We start from the raw sequence: 21713 nt of genomic DNA on the forward strand, positions 1-21713 counted from the left end.
GTAAACATGTGAGCACCTGGTAAAAGTGCACATGAAATCACCTGAAAAATGACATTTGGGGAATTGCCATCGGCTGCCCTTGAGTACAAGCAGTTGGTGCTGGAGCCCTCAGCCCAGCACAGGCACAGCTAGGTGAAAAGAATGGCTACACCTGCACTGAAATACCTTATAAACAGCCTTTCGTTTGGATGGCTCTGTGTTGTGGGGCAAATTGCTGCGGTTGTTTAATAATGAACACCTGTTCAGGGCAGAGAGTGAAGGATAACATCTCCGGTTGAGATGGGGAGGGATGGGGAAGGGATAGCCATTAAAACCGAGCTCCTGCTGATAGCTCACTGTTTACTCCTGTCCCCTGCAGTAAGAGCTTTGCAAATTTAAAAGCTCCAAAATGTCAGTTCCTGAGTAATGCACAAAGCATTGCGTTCGGCAACAATTTAGCACGAATTTCCCTCTGAATTACTGGTCTCATATATATTTCATAATGGTAGCAATTAACAGGAGAATGGTACGTGAGATAAGGGATCTACTCACAGACAAGGCTTTTCTAGCATTTGTACCCTGCTTGGCACGGTATTTCAAGAAACGTGTGAGCCATTGGAGAGTCCCAGGTGAGCAGCAAGAGTGATCAAAGGTCTAAAACCCAACAGCTCTGGGGAGGGATCAGGTGAACTGGTTTTGTAGAGGAAAGGTGACTGAGAGAGGGTGTGAAGGGTATTCATGTGTCTAAAAGGCTTTCTGCCAAGGGGAAGGCAGTAAATTGGTCTCTAACTCCATGCAAGAGGTACGTTTATATTGCCACGAAGGAGAATTAAATCACACAGGTGATTTTACGTTGAACTGAAGTAAAACAAAACACTAAATAGATTGCCAGGGAAGACATTATTTAAAAAGAAACTGGGCAGACACTTGCCAGCAGTGATTTGGGGATGGTGATCCTGCTGTTGGGCATGGAAATAAATTAACTACTCCAGCCCCCTGCAGACCTAAGCTTAAAGATGCCTCATGTGTCTTTAGGGCTCCAGCTCACCCCCAACCATGGTATATTAATGGGAATGGAGGAGACTGCAGAGACAAGGGTGTAAACCTCTGCTGCCCTGCACCCAGCCGATCCAGGCTCTAAATGCTGCCTGCAGAAAGTGTTTGTCACGGGGCTGGCACAGCCTCTGCCCCGCAGCAAGGGGAAGGGGAAAGGCCACAGCAGGGCAAAGGCTGCGCTGTCTGTTGATCCCAGCTCACGCCAAGGCAGGGAGAAGGCTGGCACTGCCCCTACCCAGCCAGCAGAGCTGGGAGAAGCCTCGGTGCCAAGAGAGCAAACTTGTGAGCAGGCTGCTGCCCTTTGTCCCGCTGTCTGGAGAGCAGTGACTCACCCCGCTGCTGCGCTGGAGCCCATCCAGAACACTGGTGTGCCTGTTCCAGGGCACTGGTGTGCCTCTGTTTGGGGGGTGAGCCCAGCAGGCAAGGCAGCTCTGTGAGTTTTGCAGGGCTGGGAGCAAATCCAGGCTCTCTGGAAGGAAAGGAGGACCGAGCAGAGCTTCGAGGAACCCAGAGCCAGGCAGGCTTGGGCGCACACCTCCGTGTCCTGCACGGGGGTTGAGGGACAGAGGCCGAGCTGCTGCACTGCTTGGAGGCCACATTCGTGGGACTGCGTCCTCTTTTGGAGAGATCCCAGGAGAGATCCTGAGGGTCAGAAGAGTCCAGCACCACTGAGGGGTTAGGACATGTAGGGGTCTGCAGCACGTGCCGTGCCAGCTGGAGCACAAACTGCTCCGAGGTGCCCAGAGCAAGGAAAAGAGGTGGCAAGCACGTGCTGTGACAGAGAGAGATCCCCCTGGAAATAAGGGAACAGGCGTTTGTCATGAGTGTGGCTTAGCACTGCATCTGGGGCCCGGCGAGATGGGGATTTTGGCCTTGCTGACCTCAGGCAGCCTGCCCTGCTTTGAGCAGGGCCGTTTTCGCAGCCTTCTGCCCCAAATTTGGGTGGCCTCGGGGTGCTGTTTGCCCAGTTTCCACAGCAACCCGTGGCTCTGAACCCAGCTGGGAGGTGGGGCCTGGGGGTGGTAGTGCCCAGGGCACCGCGCACCCCGGCACAGGCCCCGCACGCAGGGACGGCACTGCCACCGGCTCCTGCTCTGCACAGGCAGACCCTGGGTGAGTCCCCGGTCCCCAAAGGGGGGACAGCTTCAGCGGGACTGGTCGGGGTGAGGGCAGGGATTGGGTGTCACCAGGAGCAGCACAGGCGGGGGTTTTGCGGTGCTTTGCAGCCCAGCCGGGTGCATGGGGACAGGGATGATGGTGCTGAGCCATGGGGTGGTGCACAGGGGGGTCTCACGGTCCCCGTCACAACCCCACATCCCGAGCATCACCGCTCAGCCTCCCTCATCCTGCCAGCAGCTCCTCTCTCCGCTCCTCTCTGCACCTACCCCCAGCCTGCCTACCCTCAGCTTGCTTTCCAGCCCTAACCCATTTCATCCTGCTTGTACCCCGCTCCTCCCAACCTCTCAGCCTCTCAGCCCATTCTTCACACCCTGGGGTGCTGAGGCCCGCTAGCAGGGGAGGAGCTCGTGGAGCCCTTGGCTGTAGGGTTTAAGTGGTAAAAAGTCAAGCCTTAGGCAATGGCACGTCCCGTGGCACCCAGGGGAGGTGCGTGTCCCAGCCCAGCTCCAGCCCATCCCACTCCGAGCTGTGGGGCCAGCAGGGAGCCCACGGGCAGCACAGCACTGCCTGCAGCTCTGAACTTCGCTTTGCCCGCAGACGTGTCGCGATGACGGCCAAGAAGAATCAGACCCTGCAGGATGGAAGTGCCAAGGTGAGTGTGGGGAGAGGGAGAGGAAAGGGCAGAGCGTGATAGTGCCAGGCAGCTTCATACGGGCTGCACCAGGTGGATGTGGGTCGCACCTTGTGCTGCCCCGTGGGTTATCCTTACCTGTAATAGAGCGAAGGATAACGTTTGGCGTGCTTGCAGTTATCTAGTTGGGAATCAGGAGTTAACCCCGAGCTGGAAGGAGAACAGTCAAGCTTGGGAGCTGGGGCAGGTGGGGACCATCAGCGCTCCAACGGTGTTTATGGGGTCGTTTGTGGGGTCGCTGCTCCTCCGGCAGCAGCAGCCAGCCTGGTTTTGCACAGCTGAGCCACAGGAAAGGAGGCCGGGAGACTCTCACTTGTGCCACCTCCTGGCCCTCAGCTTCCTGAGCAGCTGCTTGCTGAGCTGCCACTGGAAAGCAGAGAAAGTGGGCTGGGGGACGTCTCCTCCTCCAGTGGGAGCTGAGCTCCCGGGTGGGCACAGCGATGTGCCCGATGCCCGTAGGTGACGGGACGTTTTTGGGGAGCTGGCTGGCCCCTAACCATCCCTCTGTGATGCTCAGGAGAACGTGCTGCAGCGGGTCCTGCACCTGCCGGTGGTCAGCTCGACCTGCGAAAGCCTGCAGCGGACCTACGCCAGCACCAAGGAGGCCCACCCGCTCATGGCCTCCGTGTGTGAGGTCTACGAGCGGGGCGTGCAGGGCGCCGGCGCCTTGGCCTTGTGGAGCGTGGAGCCTGTGGTGCGCAGGCTGGAGCCCCAGTGTGAGTCCTCCAACGCTGCCCGTGGGGAGGGGACAGGGGAGGACACGGCAGGGGGAGCCTCCCGTGGTGCTGGCATGGGTACACAGCACCCCCAGCGCAGCCCCCAGCCTTCCTCACCAGCCCGCTCTCGTGTTTTTGCCCGAGGCAGTCACTGTAGCCAACAACTTGGCCTGCCGGGGCTTGGACCACCTGGAGGAGAAGATCCCTGCCCTGCAGTACCCCGTTGAGAAGGTAGGTCACGGGTGGGACAGCAGCCTCTGGGACCCTACAGCCCCTCTGTGGAGCCCACAGGGCTTCTCCTATGGGGCACGCTGCCTCTGCTCATTGCTGGAGGTGAGGAGCTGCTCCGGGGCACCCCAAAGCAAGGACTTGGCCACAAGGGTTGGGTAGCTCCCAGACATATGTCAGTAGTGTCCCGTGTGCCATCCCCACCAGCTGCCTCCAGCCCAGGCTGTAGGAAATTGTCATGCCCCTCCTGGGTGCGGCCACAGCTGGGGTCTCCATTGTCCCTCTGGCTGTCCCCTGCCACCTGGAGCAGGCCAGCAGGGCTCTTCTGCATCTCTCCACCCGCAGCTCGCCTCCGAACTGAAGGACACCATCTCCACCCCGCTCCAAAGCGCCAAAAGCACCATTGGCAACTCTGTGGACAAGATCCTGGGGCTGGCGGCAGAGGGCTACGAGGCGACCAAGAGCACCGTGGAGACCACGGCCAGGTACACGAGGAGCAACTCGGTGAGCCAGATGGCGGCCGCCGGCGTCGACACGGCGCTGGGCGGGCTGGAGAAGCTGATGGAGTACCTGCTGCCAGAAGAGGACGAGGAAGCAGGTAGTCCCGATGCCCAAATCATCACCAAGGGGGCTGCAGAGGGATGTCCCTGCAGAGCAGGGGGTGGCTGGGATGGAGGAGACCCTCTGTTCCTGGCCCTATAAGAGGTGGCACCTCGCTTTTGGGGTGCAGGTGGAGGGAGGATGCTTGGCCCTTGGCCACTGGAGGCTTCTGGTGTGGGTCCCCCACCCAGCCCTGGGCTGCTCTGCTTTTAGATAAGAAGCCCAAAGAGACTCGTGGGCCAGCAGCAAAGATCTCCCAGAGGAAGCCCAGTGCTCCCAGAGCTCCCAGCGCTCCCAGTGCTCCCAGTGCTCCCAGCGCTCCCAGTGCCCCCAGCACCCTGGGCCGGATCGGAGCCCTGGTCAGCACCGTCTCCCACCGCGCTTACCAGCAAACCACCCAGAGCCTCCAGCGCGCCAAAACCAAGGGGCAGGAGCTGGTCACCTGGATCCCCATCGTGGTGAGTGCCCCAAATCCCCCCAGAGACCCACAGCAAAATGGGGGCTACGGGAATGAGGCCAGACCTGAAATGTTGGGATTCCTACCGAAGGCTGGGCTGGGATTTCCGTCGCCTTTTCCCATGGTAAAACCCGAGAGCCCTTTTCCCATGTTCCCAGAGAGCACAATAGGCAGCAGGGGCAGTCGCTGCCAGCTTTCCCCTGCTCAGCAGTGGGAGCTGGGGCCAGCGGTCTCCGTGCCATCAGCACATTCACACAGCCTGCAGCACGTTAGCAGGATGAGTTATTTCCAGCTGCCTCCCAATCTAGATGGCTGATTTATGGCCTTGCCATAACATCCTCCCCACACCAAACGCCCCGTGGGAGGACCAGATACCATCAGGACAGGGGGTGCCTCGCCTCTCCCACCCCGTGCTGCGGTGAGAGCCCCTTCCCAGCCAGTCCCAAAGCCCCGGGGCTGCCCCGAGCTCTGTTTTTTGCCCCCGCAGGGCAGCCTGGCCAAGCCGAGCGCACCCCAAGCACCACAAAGCCACAGTGAGGGGCAGGGCACTGCGGGCGGCTGGCTGAGCCGGCGGCAGAGCAAGGTGCCGGAGCAAAAGCAGGAGAAAGCAGGGAAGAAGGAGGACAGCCATGCCGGTGAGGTACGGAGAAACGGGAGGGCGGCGAGATGGGGTCATCCCAAAGCATCCTCCTGGCCCCAACACGTCCTCACTCTCCTCTCCGAAAAGATAAATAAATGCCCTCCTTTTCTGACACCTTCTCAGGGGCTGGGCACGAGCCAGAGGATTGACTTTCCCTGGCTTATTCCTTGGGGAAAGAAATCCTGAACCCCCCAAATCCGACAGCTATGTGCCAGGCACGATGCAGGTGCCCCAATTCCCCGACCCGGCACCAAGCTCCCAGTTGTTGCTTTGGGGTCTTGGCACCGAGTGTCCCCCCACTGCACGGTCCCAGCAGTGAAAAAAGGGCAGGAGGACCCTGGGTGGGGGGGGATTGAGGTTTGGGGGGGCCCTGCTGCCAGCACAGAGAGCCGGGGCTGGGAACTTTCCCCGCTGGCAGCAGCTCTGCTGGGACACGAGGACGGGAAGCTGCAGGTCGGGATCAGTGCCCTTTGCCTCTGCCTGCAGCGGAAATGTGGGGTCCCAGGGGGCTGTGAGGGTCTGGGGGGGGGGAAGATGGTGGTGGCCAGCACGAGCGGCTGTGGTGGCTTCTCTCTCCAGGCAGGGGATGGTCCTGGGCTGGTGGGCAGCGTGGCCCACAACCTGCAGAGCGCCTGTGCCTCCGGCATCTCCAGCGTGAAGAAGGTCCCTGCTGTGGCCTGGGATGCGGCCGAGGGCTTGATCCTGTTCACCCCCCGCAGGCTGTCCAGGGCCATGGAGACGGTGGATGCGCTGGGGGGGACCCTCGTCAGTGCCCCCAAGCATCTGCTGGGCACCCTGTACAGCTACGTGCCGGTGAGTTTATCACGGATCAGGTCCCGTCCACCTCCAGCAAAGCCTTTTAGGTCCAAGCTCTCCCCATGAATACCCCCATGGACAGAGAGTCACCAAAACCTGTGATGGGGAGTCCCCATGACACCCCCCAGGCAGGGCACACCCCAGTGACACCAAGCCCTGAAGCCACCACACCACACATGCCCTCCTGTCCCTGTCGGGACGCCAATCACCCTACGTGTGCTCCAGGACGGGACCGCAAATTCCTGGGGAGGCGAAAATTCAGGCCGAGCCCACGTTCCCCCCCCCTGCTCCTCCACCTCCCTTCCCTCCCCGGGGACCGCGTGTCCTGCGGCCGCCCACTCCCTCCTTCTCAGGGGACACCCGTGGGGATAAAATGTCCTGTCCTGAGCTCTCTGCCCCACGAGGTCTCCCTCGGGGCCGCCGCTCACGCCAGCTCTCAGCTCCGCAGGCAGTCGGTGAAGGACGAGGCGGCGGCGGGGGGCAGCAAGGCCAGCCCTGAGCCGGAGCAGAAGGAGGAGGAGGACGGCAAGCCTGCTGCCGCCCCCGCCGAGGAGAAGTCCCAGCTGAGGGGCGACTGGCGGCTGTACCGCGGCCACCACCCGCTGTCCTTCCTGGGCCTGGAGGACCCCCTCTTCATGCGCCACAACCTCTACCGCAGCCCGGCCTTCGAGCCCGAGTGCCCCCTGCCGCGGAAATCCGCCTTCGCCCCCTACAACCGGCGCGTGAGCGAGGGCTCCTACCGCTTCGGGCCCGAGGCCATGTACAGCCGGGCCTACTACGCCAACCTCTACAGCCCGGCCTTCAAGAAGGACTGAGGAGGTGGTGGTGGGGGCACACGGCTCGGCACCCCACAGCACGCTTCGCCCCGCCACTACCCGCGTCCCCACATGGACACAGACATCGGTGTGACAATGAGCAGGGACGTCCCTCCCACCCAGGGGGTGTCTCCATGCTCATGGGTTGCATCCATGGTTGTGTCCTGATGGGGTGTCAGCCCCTGTCCCCAAGCTGGAGCCCAAGCAGATCATAGGGAACCCGTGGGTGCTTTGCCCTGTGGTTGTCCCCGCCACGCACGCGTCCCCCCCGCAGACACAGGAGGGTCCTCGCTCTGCCCCGTGGGGTGGCTCTTCCCTGGGGAGTGCGCTGGGGCCAGGAGGGGGAGAGCGAAGGCAGCCAAAATGCTGCTGTTGGAGGGAGAAGTAGGTGGAGGAGAGACCAGAGGGGACCAGAGAAGGGAAGGAGATGTGGAAAAAAAGCAGAAAGGGACCAGCTCTGGGCCACCCTTGGTGTCCTTGTTGAGGGTCGGAAATGAGGCCGGTGACAGCGGGCGGAGTGCCTGGACCCCCTTCTCCTGCGGTTCTGCCCCACTTCCCGCTACTTGTGGTTGTATCTGCTGCTGTAATAAACCTTCCCTACCTGCCCCCGGCGCGGTTTGCTTTCCCAGAGCTAACCCAGCAACAGGATGGGTTGAGGAAGGGGAAACTCAGCCCCTGGGCACCCAAGCAGGGACAAGGGGATCCCAAGGGTGTCTGCAGAGGCTGCGCCAGCTGGGTCTATGCAGCAAGCCACAAAGGGCTGGGAACACCATGGGAAGGAGGGCCCCTGCCTTTCGCCGTGCTCAGGCAGTGCCCAGCACCAGACGTGCCTCTTCCCATGCCTGGAGTACAAATTCACAGCCACGAGGAGCCAGGGGCTTCCTGCCAAAGAAGATTTATTCCGTTTAGAGGAGAACAGAGCGGAGAACTCACTGTCTGTACCGCGCACACCACCCCCTTCCTACACGCTGCTTTCCCAGGCACACCAGGGAAGGGGAAAAGCCTCCGAGCCCTCCTCCCCACCTCCCTTCCTCCCCGGGGACCCGCAGGCTCACAGAGGTCTGGCTTTACGAGACGCACGGTGCAGTCCCACATCCTGGGAACGAGCCCGGCGCCTGACTTTCCCATGCACAGCCCGCGCACCACTCGCACAAGGGAAATGTCCACAGCCACCAAAGGGCTGCAGGCGGGAGGAGCAGGTCACCAGCACGGCTCCGCCTGGAGTCACGGAGAGAAGGAGGGTGGGACGGGAGGGTCAAGGACCCGGCCTGATATCCTGCGGGGTCAGCAGCGTGATGCCAAGGTGACAGCGTGGGGACACGGAGCGGGGCGGAGGTGGCGTGTCCTCCCTGCTCACCGGGGCAGCTTCCCAGAGAAGGAGCTGTGTGTTCCTGCAGGAAACCACCGTGCTGGTGGAAACGTGCCCCATCTCCACGGGCACCCTGAGGAGGCTCCATCCAGCCGGGCAGCACAGGGAGAAGCAACACCCAGGCCACAGCTCAGAGGGAGTCCGTTCGCTTGCGGGCAAACACCGCTGACATGGTCTTGACGATGCCCCGGATGCCCGTACCCTTTTTCAGGGCCAGTTTGGTGTCGGGGATGCGCTCGGCCAGTCCGTGGAAGACCATGAGGGCCCCGTGATACGCCTCGGCCGCAGAGACCTCGTAGAACCCACAGTCCAGGGAGAGGGCCAGGAGCCGTCCCTCCTCGCTGGACACCTCCCGTTGGTGGTGCAGGTCCCGCTTGTTGCCCACGATGACGATGGGCACCTTCTCCTGGCTCTGCCCCTCCTTGGCCGCCTTGATGAACTGGATTTTGGGGGGCAGGATGTCGAAGCTGGCGCGGTCGCAGATGCTGTAGACCAGGACGAAGCTGTCTGCCCACTGGATTCGCTTCTCCTCCGAGGAGCCATCATCTGCCTGGTCCTGGGGAAGGATAAAAGGAGGGTTCCTGAAGGTTTCTTTACCCAGCTCCCTGTCTCCATGCCAGCCTGCTAGCGCAGGGTGCGGAGACCCTGAACCCATCAGGAATGGCAGCGAGCAGTACGGAGGTGACCAGACAGGGACAGCGGAGTCAGAGCCCTCCCCTTCCCACACAGACGGGAATTGGCACAGGTAATAACAGCGTGGGGTCCTCCATGGGGCACTCCCACTGCATTAATACCTTGTGCTCAGCCCAGAGGCACAATATCAGCGCCTTGCTGTCCTCCCCGGTCAGAAAACTGCATGCTGCGATGACTATTTCCACGAACAGCACAGCTGCCCTGTACTCAGCAGGCAAAAAGGACTCAGATCCTACAAACCATCTGCTGAGCAAGCCTGAAGCAAGAGCTTTGTGTAGCTGGGGCTCCCAGCCCATGGGGGCTGCTTTTAGCAAAGGCTGGGTTTTCATCCTGGGGGTGAAGATGAGGGAGGAGTGCAGCCCTCTCACCTGGGAGTTGGGGACGTCCCAGATGTGGAAGAGAATCTCCCGACCGTCCACGGTCAGGGTGTGGCTATAGATGAATTCTGCCAAAAAAAAAAAAAAAAAAGAGAAAACAAAGACGTTTGCCCACACAGACCCCAGAGACAGTTCCCTTGCACCAGGTCTTCTCCCCTAAAAGCCTTTAGTGTCCACCCTGGGAGACTGCAAGCCCTGAGGCACAGCCCTCAGGCTCTCTGTACAGCAGCAGCGGGGGCTGTGGGGCAGATTTGCCTCTGCCACGAGTACCCCATGCTCAGCCCATGCACACCTGAGCCTTTGGCACCCCAAAGAAACAGTTCCAAAGTGAAAAAAGGGCTCACTGAACAGACACGACCTTCAAGTGTCCCGGGAGCAGGCAGAGGCTCTAGGGAAGCACAGGAGAGGATGGGAAGGAACCGAACCCTGCAGCAGGATGGGGATCGGGCTCACTTTCTGACCTCCCAGTCCCCAGCGGGCGTTTAGTGGGACCGGCCCTGCGCCACCACTCACCCATGTCTCCGTACTCCCCGATAAAGCGCCTGGTGAGGAAACGCACAGTCAGGGCTGCAGAGGGGAGAATAAGAATCACAAAACAATCCTAAACCTCCCGGATTCATGCTTAAACCCAGACCAAGGTCAGCACAGCCCCGATCACGCTCAGGCAGCGATCCCCCCATAAACTCCTGCTACAGGGACCGATCTCGGATTCCCTCCCTTCCAGCCACGGGGCTGCAAACAGCGGAGAGGCACGGCACGAAGCGGCACACCAGCAGACTGCAGCTCGGTGAAAAACACCTTCCCCATCCCTCCCCATCCCTCCCCTGCTGCCTGCAAGGTTGTGCTCAGCTTCCCCACCCCGGTACCCGAAAGCACAGCCCCGTTCCCCTCTCTGTCCCGGAGCACAGCGGGGTTGCTCTCCGCAGCTTAATCCCCAAAATCTGCTGCAGCTCTCCGTCTTTTTTTTTGCGGTAGCAGGGGGTCTCTGTGCCTGCAAAGTTTCAGCTCTCTGCTCATGGTCGTTTCCTACCTGATTTCCCCACGCTGTCCGCTCCCATCACGAGCACGTTCGCTTCTGCTTTCAGGGCGGCGGGGCTGGGCACCTCCAGCAGGGCAGGGTGGTCGGGGGTGAAGCTGGCACTCCTGCGCAGCCGGAGCCCCATGCCGAGCGTGGCCGTGCCCTGCCGGGGGTTCCGGCAGCGTGTCCGAGGGGGTCGGCAAATCCCACGGCACCCAGGGGACCCACGGGGACCACCCCGCTCCCGGCAGCCGCCGGGGAGCCGCGGCCGGGGCTGCAGCCGGAGGGATTCCAAACTTTGTAATCCGTCGATCGGCTCATCCCGGCACACGTCAGCGCCGGGCTGGCCCCGTCATCCCGCAGCGTGGCGGGCTGCCCGCAGCAGCGCTGCCGCACGCGGCCCAGCAGCCTGCCCACGCCTGCCCGCCGGGCGCCCCGGTGTCCCCCAACACCTCCCCACCAACTCGATGGGGCTTGTGGGGAGCAGCGGAGCGGCTCGTGACAGGAGTATCACGACTGGTGGAGGGGCTTGGGGCTGAGGGGTTGCCTCGCAGACTGTATAAGTGATGGGGCATCTCGTGACCGAGGGGGTATATCGTGACAGATGGGGTGTGTCGTGATGGATGGGGTATCTCATAACTGACAGGGCATCTCACGACCGAGGGGGTATATCGTGACTGATGTGGCATCTCGTGACTGATGGGGCATCTCACAGCTGGTGGGGTATATCGTGATAGATGGGGCACCTCACAAGTGACGGGGCATCTCACAACTGACAGGGTATATCACAACCAATGGGGTATCTCATGATGGATGGAGTATATCACTCCCAACAGGCTATATCATGACTGATGGGGTATATCATGATTGACAGGGCATCTCATGACTGACGGGTATCTCAGAACTGACTGGTGAGATACAGCTGGTGGGGTATATCATGATAGATGGGGTATCTCACAAATGACGGGGCATCTCATGACTGGTGGGGTATATCATGATAGATGGGGTATATCACGACTGGCAGGGCATCTCACAACCGACGGGGTATATCATGACTGATGGGGCATCTCATGACTGGTGGGGTATACCACGATAGATGGGGCATCTCACAACTGACAGGGCATCTCACGACCCAACTGATGGTGTATATCACGACTGGCAGGGCATCTCAGAACCGATGGGCTATATCATGACTCATGGGGCATCTCACAACTGGTGGGGTATATCATGATAGATGGGGCATCTCACAAGTGGTGGGGCATCTCACAACTGACAGGGTGTATCACAACCAACAGGGTATCTCATGACTAATGGGGCATCTCACAGCTGGTGGGGTATATTGTGATAGATGGGCTATATCACAACTGGCAGGGCATCTCACGACCGATGGGGTATATCGCGACTGGTGGGGCATCTCACGACTGACGGGGTATATATCATGATAGATGGGGCATCTCACAACTGACAGAGCATCTCACAACCCGATTGATGGGCTATATCACGACTGGCGGGGCATCTCATGACCGACGGGGTATATATCACGACTTCTGGGGCATCTCACGACTGATGGGGCACCCCCCCCCCCCCCCTCCCCTCGCAGCCTCCCCCCCTCACCCCCCCGTCCCGGCCCCATCCCATCCCGTCCCCTCTCCCCGTGTCGGTGCGGGGCGGTTCCTCCTGACGCCATCTCCCCGCGCCCAGCCGAGCGGAGCCGAGCGGAGCGGCGCCGGGCCCGGCCATGGCCCCGGAGGGGGCCGCGGTGCGGGTGGCGGTGCGGGTGCGGCCGCTGCTGCCCAAGGAGGTGCTGCGGGGCCACCGGCCCTGCCTGCGGGGCGACGCCGCCACCGGGGAGGTGGCCCTGGGCCACCGCCGCCGCTTTCGCTTCGCCGCCGTGCTGCCCGAGGCGGCGGGGCAGGAGGCCGTGTACAGCGCCTGTGTGCGGCCCCTGCTCAGAGCCTTCTTCCAGGGCTTCAACGCCACCGTCTTCGCCTACGGCCAGACCGGCTCCGGCAAGACGTACACCATCGGCGAGGCCAGCGTCGGTGGGTATCGGGCTGCCCCGGGGCCGGGGGGGGGGGCTGTGAGGGGGCAGAGGGGGGCTGCTGCCCACAGTCCCCTCATAGAGCCCCCCCCCGGGATGCTCGGTGGTCTCCGTGCCTCGCACCCGCTGCGTTTTGTCCCCGTCCCCAGGCTGCCTTCGGCTCCCCAGCCGCTCGGGGGGCTCTGTCAGTTTGGGGGGCTGCCTCAGGCAAAAGCAGAATGGTTTAAAACTCGAGTGGGGCAGATAAAAGCAGTCTCTGAGCACAAACCACAAACTTCTCTGAGCTAGGAAGGTTTGTGGAGCAACGCTGGTTTCACAGCGAAGCACACTGCGGCCTCAGACACGGTGCTGGCTCAGTAACGCACCTCAGGAAGAAGTGTGTGCTCGGATCTGCCACTGCTATGCAGGACAGAATTGGGGTAGGATTTGCATCCTGTAACCGTGTCCGTGTCTCTCTGCCAGCTGCCATCAACGAAGATGAGCAGGGCATCATCCCGCGAGCCATGGCCGAGACCTTCAGGCTCATCGACGAGAACGACCTGGTTGACTACACGGTGCGGGTGTCCTACCTGGAGGTGTACAAGGAGGAGTTTCGGGACTTGCTGCAGGTGGATACGGCCAGCAAAGACATCCAGATCCGCGAGGATGACAAGGGGAACGTCGGTACGTGTGGCTGCTCTCGGGCTCCCTTTTCTCCCCGTTCCCAAGGCCGTTTTGGGTTTAGGCACCTGAAAGCAGGGCCAGGCCTTCCTCATGTAGCCCATCCCTTACGGCCAGGGCTCCGTTTGCCGTTGCAGTGCTCAGCGGCGTGAAGGAGTCGGAGGTGGAGGGGCTGGACGAGGTGCTGAGCCTGCTGGAGATGGGCAACACAGCCAAGCACACGGGAGCCACCCACATCAACGCGCAGTCGAGCCGCTCGCACACCATCTTCACGGTGACGATGGAGCAGCGGCGCGGGGCCGGCCGCCTCACCCGCCTCGCCCTCCACAACCACCCCTCGGTCCCCGCCTCGGGCCAGGTCCTGGTTTCCAAGTTCCACTTCGTGGACCTGGCGGGCTCAGAGCGGATTGTGAAGACTGGAAACACGGGGGAGAGGCTGAAGGAGAGCATCCAGATCAACTGCGGGCTGCTGGCCTTGGGCAACGTCATCAGCGCCCTGGGGGACCCTCGGAGGAAGAGCAGCCACATCCCCTACAGGGATTCCAAAATCACCAGGTACAGATCGGGACCGGGACCCCACAATCTCATGGCTGGTGGCCCAGCAGGAGGGATGTGATGCTTCTCTGTGGCTTTCTGGCCAGCTGATGGCCTTTCCCATGCCCAGCCTGCCAGGTTTGGTGGCAGAGACCCCAGGCTAACTGAGAGGGGCTTGCAGGGTGAGTCACCCCTTCTGCTCGCACGCCAGGGCTCTCAGTGTGACTGCTTGGTTGTGAGAGCTCTGCTGGTTTGGCATTTCATGAGCCTGCCCTGTGGGGGAGGTTTCATGTGGGGAAAGCTGAGAACAGTGAGGCCAAGCTACCGATTTCAGGCCAGCTCGTTGTGGTGCTGCAGAAGAGGAGGCTTGAGGCTTGCTTAAGTCATGATACTGAATCTGCAGTGGGGTGTTCTGGCCATTCCTGCCTGGCAGTGACTAAAGATGCTTCTGTTTTGTTTGCTTGGTGGTTTGCCTGTGACGAGCCACCCTGCAGTTAGTTTTTAGCTTGAGCAGGTGCCCTTTGCAGTCTCCAGCACGTTCCCTCGCAGCACACACGTAGCAAGGAACGCAGAGTTGGGTAGCACGCAGCTTCAGGCGTTACGCAGATGGAAACTTGCCGTGGTGCAAACTGTGAGTCCTCTGCTTAATCACTGCTCACTGCAAGAGTGCTGAGCTGGCTGCAGAGCCAGAACATCATTCTCCTTGGGTTTGAAAACCTTTGAAAAGGGCTGGAAACCTTTGGGTTCCTGCGTTATTTTGCATTTCAGCTAGCTTAATCACCTGTGTCTGTGCTTCCCCCAGGATCCTGAAAGACTCCCTGGGGGGGAATGCCCAGACTGTGATGATAGCCTGCGTCAGCCCTTCCTCCTCCGACTTCGACGAGAGCCTCAACACGCTGAACTACGCCAGCCGAGCTCAGAACATCCAGAACAAGGCGGTGGTGAACTGCCGCAAGGAGACGGAGCACGTGGAGGAGCTTCACCGGCAGATAAAGAACCTGCAGAAGGCGCTGGAGCAGCGGCACCGCTCAGAGACCCGCATCATCAACCGCTCCGACACCACCAAACGCAGCGCCCCGGACCCCACGGCTCGGCTGCTGGCTGAGTGCACTCACTACAGGACCTGCACGGACGCCGCGTACCGGCTGCTGACGGAGCTGCAGGAGGACAGCAACCTGACGGTGGAGCAGATCCTACGGGTGAAGGAGTGGCTGTGCGCGGTGGAGAGCGAGAGGAGCGAGCTGACCTCGGCCGGGCTGGATAGCGGCATCGAGAGCACCTCCGCAGAAGAGCAGGGCCTCGACGCACGAGGCTCCAAGCTGGCAAAAGGCCAGGTGACGAGGCTTTGAGGTGTTTCAGCGCCGAGGTGGGGAGGAGGTGGTGTTCCCCTGTCCCACCGCTGCTGTGGAGAGCAGCAGCCACAGCACGTGGTGGAAAGAGCAGGAGAGGGAGTGGAGGAAAAGCAACATGGCCAAGAGGCTGCAGGGGGGGAAGGAAGCCATGGTGCTCCCAGAGCGTGTTGCAGGCAGCAACAGCTTGGTCTCAGCTGCAGCTGGGAGACTGATTTCACAAGCAAAACCTCCGCAAAGCTGTGCCTGCAGAGCCCTTAAGGAAGCCAGCACAGGGAGGGATGGACAAGGGTGAACGCTGACATTGCCTCTCTTGTATTTTGGGGACAGGTGAACACAGAGAAGGGGTGTGAGTCCATCAAAGACGAGCACGTGGCCAAGCTGCAGAGACAAGTGGAGCGCCTGGAGGAGGAGAACCGTGACTTCCTGGCTGCCCTGGAGGATGCCATGGAGCAGTACAAACTGCAGGTATTTCTGGGCTCTGCTTTTATAAATTGGGCCTGCCCCAGTCCAGGCATTAGGGCAGGTACAACCCGGCCTTTGGGCTCCTGTGCAGCAGATCTGGGATCCACATGTATGTAATGACATTTTTCTTGTTGCTTTCAGAGCGACAAACTGCAGGAACAGCAGGATACGATCTCCGAGCTGCACGTGCGCCTGGAGATGGCCATGCCAAACCTGTGTGTGCCAGAACTGCTGGAAGACCTTCACCTGGTCACTGCCACCCAGAGACCTCACACGGCCCCTCTGGCTGCTGCGCAGTCCCACGGCCTCTGTGGGGTTCCCTCGGGGCTCCTTCCTGCCGAGCAGAGTGGAAGGGTTCTCTGTAGGAAGGTGAGAGCACAGGTCTGCCCCTGAGGAGCTGCTGCCTTTTTGCTGTGATTCCCTTTGGCATAGGAACTGCTATTCCCACCCCTGAGCATGAATCTGGTCAAAGCTGCACTCAGCATGCACACCAGGAAGGATTCTTGTCTTGAGAAAAGCTCAAGCTTCCAAACTGAGGCTCTTACTTTGATATTAGTGACAGGTCCTAGACTTTGCTCAGCTTCTAAGCAGCAGCTGTCTGCCTCTAGCAAAACTCAGTTCTCCTGCAAACACTGTTTTGTAGCTTTCCTGCGTGCCTAATAGTGATTCCCAGCTGAGACTCAGCTGCTTTTGCCATCACTGGCTCTCCTGTGGCACATTTCCTCTCCGATTCTCTGCCCCGACAGCTTGACAGCAATCCCTCCTTCCAGGACGAGGACCTGACAGGCTGTCACCCGAATCACACGCAGCGTCTGCCCAGCAGCGCAGAGGTCAAAGACACGGTGCTGAGGAGAGAGCTCAGCCAGGACTCAGAGAAGCTGGCAGAGCTCTCCTCGGAAGAGGAGGAAGAGTGGGAACAGAAACAGTCCCTGTGCCAGCGCCGGTGAGTTGAGGCTGTCCCAGCACCCTACATTGCCCTGGGAGCTGTGGGAGCCTGTGCTGCAGCAGGGAGCTCAGCCTCCTCTGCATAGGGTGTAGAAGCAAATGCTGCTTGTGGGGTCAGTGGTGCTGCTGAGACAGCTGTCAGCTCTCTGGGGAGCTCACCAGCGTCTGTTCTGACTCTTGTGGATCTCAGGGTCCTTGCTGGGAGCAGCCCCAGCTGATTTACGTGCTGTTCTTTCCAGAAATGGGATTCAGAGCTGGAGCAAGAGGGAGGCGTGCAGCAAGCTGGGCGAGGAGCTGGGCGGAGGCAGTCCCCGCCTGATGCAGGAAGAGCAGCTGGAGCTGCTAAAAGGCAAGTGGCAACCGTAGGTGGTGGGACTGGGGGTTTCCTTCTGATAGGAGGGCACTGCGTCCCACCGGGCTGAACCCGGGGGTCGAAGCGGAGCAGGTAACGTTCTCACTGCTTCTGTTGGGGAGAGGTTTGGCCTGCTGGGATGTGGGACAAGCTGCCTGCTCTGGTGCACGCAGCAGGTGACTTGGGGCGGTTCTTGGCTACAGCTCTGAGGTCTAACTGTCCCTCTGTCCCCTGGCTAGGATGGGAGAGTCCTTATCTGGGAATCTGTGTTGCAGAGGCCTGCCGGAGGCAGGAGCGCCTTCCAGGGAAGGACTCGGAGTGGAGGCTGGTGCAAGCACAGCAGAAGATCCGAGAGCTGGCCATCAACATCCGCATGAAGGAGGAGCTGATCACAGAGCTCATTAAGACAGGTGCAGAGCAGCTGGAGAGGCAGATAAGCAGGGGGTGGTTGGGGAACGTGCACACATCCCCTGTGAAATCTCCTCCTAGGTGGGATGCTTGGTCCCTGCTTCCATCCTCCCTTTTCCTTGTCGTGTGCCCCATCCCTTCTGCAGGCAGCAGGGCACTGCTTCTCTCTGCCTCCTGCTGCCTGAGACCTTTCCCCTTGGTTTCTGCCCAAATTCCCGTGCCTAGAATTGCTGAAGGGAGCCGGAGGAGGAGGGCTTGAAGTCCCTGCACTCAGTCTGTAGCCACCTGCCAAAAATATTTGGACAGAGGGGAAAGGTCTGGCCTGGCTGGGAGGGAAGGGGAGCTGGAGGTCATTGCAGAGGGGCTGCCTTGCAGGCAAGGACGCGCAGGCCCTGAACAAGCAGTACTGCCAGAAGATCAGCGAGCTGGAGCAGGAGGCAGAGCAGGTGCGGGCTGAGCTGAGCGACAGCCAGAAGCAGCTCCAGGAGCTGGAGGGCAAAGAGCCGTGGGACCCCGGGGAGAAGCGCAAGCTGCAGGAGTACCGCACGCGCGTGGCAGCTGCGCAGAGCAAGGCACAGGTGGGTGCGAACGGAGGGCGCCTGGCTCTGTCCCCAGGGGAGCTGGGGACGCTCTGCCAAGGGCTCGGGGGCCACCAAGCAGTTTCACCCCCGGGCAGGTCCTGTGCAAGAAGAAGCAGGCGACAGAGAGGCTGGTGTCGCTTTCGGCGCAGAGCGAGAAGCGGGTGCAGGAGCTGGAGAGGAACATCCAGCTGATGCGGCGGCAGCAGGGCCAGCTGCAGCGGCGGCTGCGGGAGGAGAGCGAGCAGAAGCGGCGGCTGGAGGCCGAGATGAATAAGAGGCAGCACCGCGTCAAGGTAGGAGCTGGCAGGAGCAGCTGTGCGACTGCTGCATTTGTGAAGGTGATGGATGGGCTGGGCAGGGGCAGGTAGCTCTGATGCTGCCCGTGATCCTCAGCATCAGGCTGGAGAGAGGGTGGTGGGCGCTGCATTTCTTTTTTAAGAGCTCCCAAAGAGCTGGCTGGGAGCATAACCCATCCAGCAGCCCACAGTGCTCGGTTCCCAAGCAGCGTGCACCCCTCGAGGCTAGCGGTTGCTCCTTCCCATGCAGGAACTGGAACTGAAGCACGAGCAGCACCAGAAAATCCTGCGCATCAAAACAGAGGAAATCGCAGCTTTCCAGAGGAAGCGGCGGAGCGGCAGCAACGGCTCGGTGATCAGCCTGGAGCAGCAGCAGGTACGGGCACAGTGAGCCTGCCTCATCCATTGGTGCCTCAGCTCGAGACCTAGCACACTTGGTTACAAATCCATCCTCCCCTTAAGGAGGACAGTCCATAATGTCACGTGCATCTGGTAGCAGAAGACTTAAATCATGTCTTATCTCCAGGGCCAGGATCTCTCCTGAAGCATCGGTAGAGAAGCTGTGAAATCGCGTTTGCTCGCAGAAGGGTGGTGGTGGGAGATGTAGCCCCCCAGGGGCTCCTGGGCAGCTGGGGATTTGGCTCAGCTCTGTGTTTTGGCAAGCTAGGAGAATAAAAACAGTGAAGTCTGGGCCGTTTGGGTTAGCAGAGATGGAGTCAACCTCCCTGCTCATCAGGCTAGCAGTCCTGGCGCTGCTGCTGTCTGTACACATGCATGAGCTTTTTGCCTCCTTCCCTCAGAAAATTGAGGAGCAGAAGAAGTGGCTGGACATGGAGATGGATAAAGTTCTCGAGCAGCGCCGGGCCCTAGACGAGCTAGAGGATGAGCTGAGGAAGCGTGAAGCTATCGTGGCCAAGAAGGAAGCCCTGCTGCAGGAGAAGAACGGCCTGGAGAGCAAGAGACTGCGCTCCAGCCAGGTAGGACAAGAACGTGACACCTCTGCTCCTCACTTGATTTCCAGCAGTGCTGTCCTGGGTCTGGCAGAACCAGGCTAGGTGATGGTGTTGGAAAACAGGTGGAAAATCTGCCTCTATCAGAGAGCCTGTTTGCGCTGGGCCTCTGACTTCATTGTTTTGGAAATCCTTGGCTTATGTGTGCGTGGGGGTCACTTGACCTATGGAGGGGGTGGAAAGGGGCTGGGGGCTTTTCTTTGGAGCAGCTCCATCGAGTATCTTCTGCTGCAGGCACTGACAGACGACATCGTGCGTGTGTCCAGCCGCCTGGAGCACCTGGAAAAGGAGCTGACTGAGAAGAGCGGGCAACTGCGGCACGGCAGCGCCCACGACCAGCAGCAGATCCGCCAGGAGATCAACAGCCTGCGGCAGGAGAAGGACCAGCTGCTCAAGCAGAGGCTGGAGCTCGACAACAAGCTGCGCCAGGGCACCCTGCTGTCCCCAGAGGTACCTCTTCTTGGGTTGGAGGTAAAGATCTGAGCACGGGGCCAGCAGCAGATGCTCCTCTGCATCCCCAAACCAGGCAGATCCCAACCTCCCATCAGCGTTGTCTTGGCCAGGAGATGAAAAAGCTCGAGGGCAGGGGTTAGGCAGCAAACCCTTTGCTCTTTGGTAACTGCAGCTCTGCCCCGGCAGGAAGAACGGATCTTGTTCCAGCTGGACGAGGCCATCGAGGCTCTGGACGCAGCCATCGAGTACAAGAACGAGTCCATCACGTGCAGGCAGCGAGTCCTGCGGGCCTCGGCCAGCCTGCTGTCCCAGTGCGAGATGAACCTCATGGCCAAGCTCAGCTACCTCTCCTCCTCCGAGACCCGGGCTCTGCTCTGCAAGTACTTCGACAAGGTGGGAGCGCCGGGGGGATCCTTAGGGGCTGACCAACCTCTTGTTTTCCTCATCGAGGAAACTGGTGGAGGCACAGCGGGGCGAGGCGGGAGCTGAGCTGTTCCTCCGGCAGGTGGTGACGCTGCGGGAGGAGCAGCACCGGCAGCACATCGCCTTCTCGGAGCTGGAGATGCAGCTGGAGGAGCAGCAGCAGCTGGTGCACTGGCTGGAGGTGGCCTTGGAGCGGCAGCGCCTGGAGACGGACCGGCAGCTGACGCTGCAGCAGAAGGAGCACGAGCAGAGCGTGCAGCTGCTGCTCCAGCAGAGCCGCGGTAACCGCCCAGCTCCCTGCAGGCGGCAGCGACGCCGCTCGCGTGCTTCAGAGCTGGCAGTGGCCTCGGTTTCCCTTCACAGAGCACATGGACGAGGGGCTGGCCAGCAGCAAGCTGCAGTACGAGGGGAGGATCCAGCTGCTGGAAAAGGAGCTGAGCCGCTACCTGCGGGCAAACCAGGAGCTGAGCCAGAGGCTGAGCAGCTTGAGTCTCCAGCCGGGAGGGCCCAAAGGTGAGAGGAGGTTTGGGATTTGCCTTCCCTACCACGCTCAAGGCAGGGCTTTGAGTGGAGATCCTGATGCTCGTCTCTTTCCCTGCAGGCATGGAGAGAAACACGCACGGGCCCTGCGAGGAGCCCAGCCCTGGGGAGCTGCCCGTGCCTCTGGCTGCCACTGAAGAAAGCCACCGCCTGCGGGACGAGAGCAGGGACCTGGTGCACGCCCCGTTGCCATCCACCTGGCGCCGTTCTTCCCTGCCCAGCGACAGCCCCGGGGACCCCCGGAGGGACGCAGAGCACTCACTCAGGGCTGGGCAGCCCCACGAGGTGCAGCTGCCCCGGGGCCTCCCTCCCGCCAAGCCCCGCTGGGAGCCCCGCCGAGCCAGCCTGAACGTGAGCCCCATGCCGCACCACCCAGCCATGATCGACGTCAGGAAAAACCCACTCTAGGCATAGGCTTCATGCTACCCTGCAGGAAGGAGTGGGTACTGCTGACAGGAGCCTTTCTGCCCCCTACGCCAGCCTGGCTACAACGCTGTTACATTTCAGATACCCAAGGAAGAAAAAGACAGGACTTCTGTAAGGGAAACAAGCATGAAAGGTGCAGGACAGCTCACACTCCATGTTGCTGCCACGCAGGACAGCACTTACCCAACGCCTCTCCTCCTGCACCCGCTGCAGCTTGAACACCGGGACAGGGGAAATGGCTCCTGCCCTGGCCTCTGACACTAAGAACTTGTTTACAGTTTGGAAGCCCCTGCCGCAGGGCTTGCTCAGCCCTAGCAGCCTGAGGGTGATGCTCAGCAGTTTTGGGGAATTTGTAAATAGGTTTTTGTAGGAACTTTTTGTAACTTTTCTAATAAAGCAGAGTGAGTTTTATGAAGCAGTTGCCAGAGGCTGCAGTGGTCATTTACTTGAGGTATGCAGGAAAGGAGTTTATTTACCGCTCACTGCATGGGATCTAGCGTACCTGCTTCTATAAGCGCTCGGAATAACCATGACAAATACCTGTTCACAACACTGCTTTCCAGTCAGGAGTTCAGCATTTCCTCTGCCCACAGAGCCTGAGCTGGTAGGCTTCCTACATGAAGTAGGAAAAGCAGCTCCAGACAGCAGTGTAATTG

The 21713-nt window shown here is 60.5% G+C and overlaps 3 protein-coding genes across 4 annotated transcripts; 2 read left to right on the plus strand and 1 right to left on the minus strand.

The window, feature by feature from the left end:
* Positions 1-2760: 2760 nt before the first annotated feature.
* On the plus strand, positions 2761-7722 carry PLIN1 (perilipin 1; the record flags this gene model as incomplete). The annotated part of the gene is given in 8 exon segments (NM_001310391.1): positions 2761-2806; positions 3363-3561; positions 3710-3792; positions 4135-4387; positions 4603-4847; positions 5334-5486; positions 6066-6299; positions 6743-7722. Coding segments are annotated over 8 exon segments (1588 nt in total), but the record flags the coding sequence as incomplete, so codon positions are not given.
* Positions 7723-7991: 269 nt separating this feature from the next.
* On the minus strand, positions 7992-11740 carry LOC101796528 (ras-related and estrogen-regulated growth inhibitor-like protein). The gene is made up of 4 exons (XM_027465637.3): positions 10587-11740; positions 10070-10123; positions 9548-9624; positions 7992-9042 (listed from the first exon to the last, which is right to left on the minus strand). Exons 1-4 carry the CDS (start codon positions 10717-10719, stop codon positions 8617-8619), a joined length of 690 nt encoding a protein of 229 aa, XP_027321438.3. The 5' UTR covers positions 10720-11740; the 3' UTR covers positions 7992-8616.
* A 518-nt stretch (positions 11741-12258) lies between these two features.
* KIF7 (kinesin family member 7) lies at positions 12259-21472 on the plus strand. 2 transcript variants are annotated; one of them, XM_072043592.1, is made up of 18 exons: positions 12259-12616; positions 13078-13278; positions 13413-13830; positions 14612-15143; positions 15489-15626; positions 15765-15992; positions 16370-16566; positions 16808-16917; positions 17196-17330; positions 17704-17906; positions 18005-18202; positions 18456-18581; positions 19006-19182; positions 19450-19665; positions 19855-20061; positions 20174-20372; positions 20455-20604; positions 20693-21472. In XM_072043592.1, the coding sequence occupies exons 1-18, from the start codon at positions 12313-12315 to the stop codon at positions 21037-21039; spliced, it is 4086 nt and encodes a 1361-aa protein (XP_071899693.1). In that variant the 5' UTR covers positions 12259-12312; the 3' UTR covers positions 21040-21472. The 2 variants fall into 2 exon arrangements, with proteins under 2 accessions (XP_071899693.1, XP_038040942.2); XM_038185014.2 differs by having other exon boundaries at positions 16394-16566.
* Positions 21473-21713: the final 241 nt, after the last annotated feature.

Source organism: Anas platyrhynchos, chromosome 11 (assembly GCF_047663525.1).
Source record: "Anas platyrhynchos isolate ZD024472 breed Pekin duck chromosome 11, IASCAAS_PekinDuck_T2T, whole genome shotgun sequence".
Classification (NCBI taxonomy): domain Eukaryota; kingdom Metazoa; phylum Chordata; class Aves; order Anseriformes; family Anatidae; genus Anas; species Anas platyrhynchos.

Excerpts from the sequence above, each read along its gene's own strand:
- KIF7 (XM_072043592.1), top strand. The coding sequence starts at position 12,313 with ATGGCCCCGGAGGGGGCCGCGGTGCGGGTGGCGGTGCGGGTGCGGCCG. Across the intron at positions 20,373-20,454 it reads GCTGCTCCAGCAGAGCCGCG|AGCACATGGACGAGGGGCTG; the intron begins GTAACCGCCCAG and ends TTCCCTTCACAG. Across the intron at positions 20,605-20,692 it reads CCAGCCGGGAGGGCCCAAAG|GCATGGAGAGAAACACGCAC; the intron begins GTGAGAGGAGGT and ends CTTTCCCTGCAG.
- LOC101796528 (XM_027465637.3), bottom strand. The coding sequence starts at position 10,719 with ATGGGGCTCCGGCTGCGCAGGAGTGCCAGCTTCACCCCCGACCACCCT. Across the intron at positions 9,625-10,069 it reads CGGGGAGTACGGAGACATGG|AATTCATCTATAGCCACACC; the intron begins GTGAGTGGTGGC and ends TTTTTTTGGCAG. Across the intron at positions 9,043-9,547 it reads GGGACGTCCCCAACTCCCAG|GACCAGGCAGATGATGGCTC; the intron begins GTGAGAGGGCTG and ends ATCCTTCCCCAG.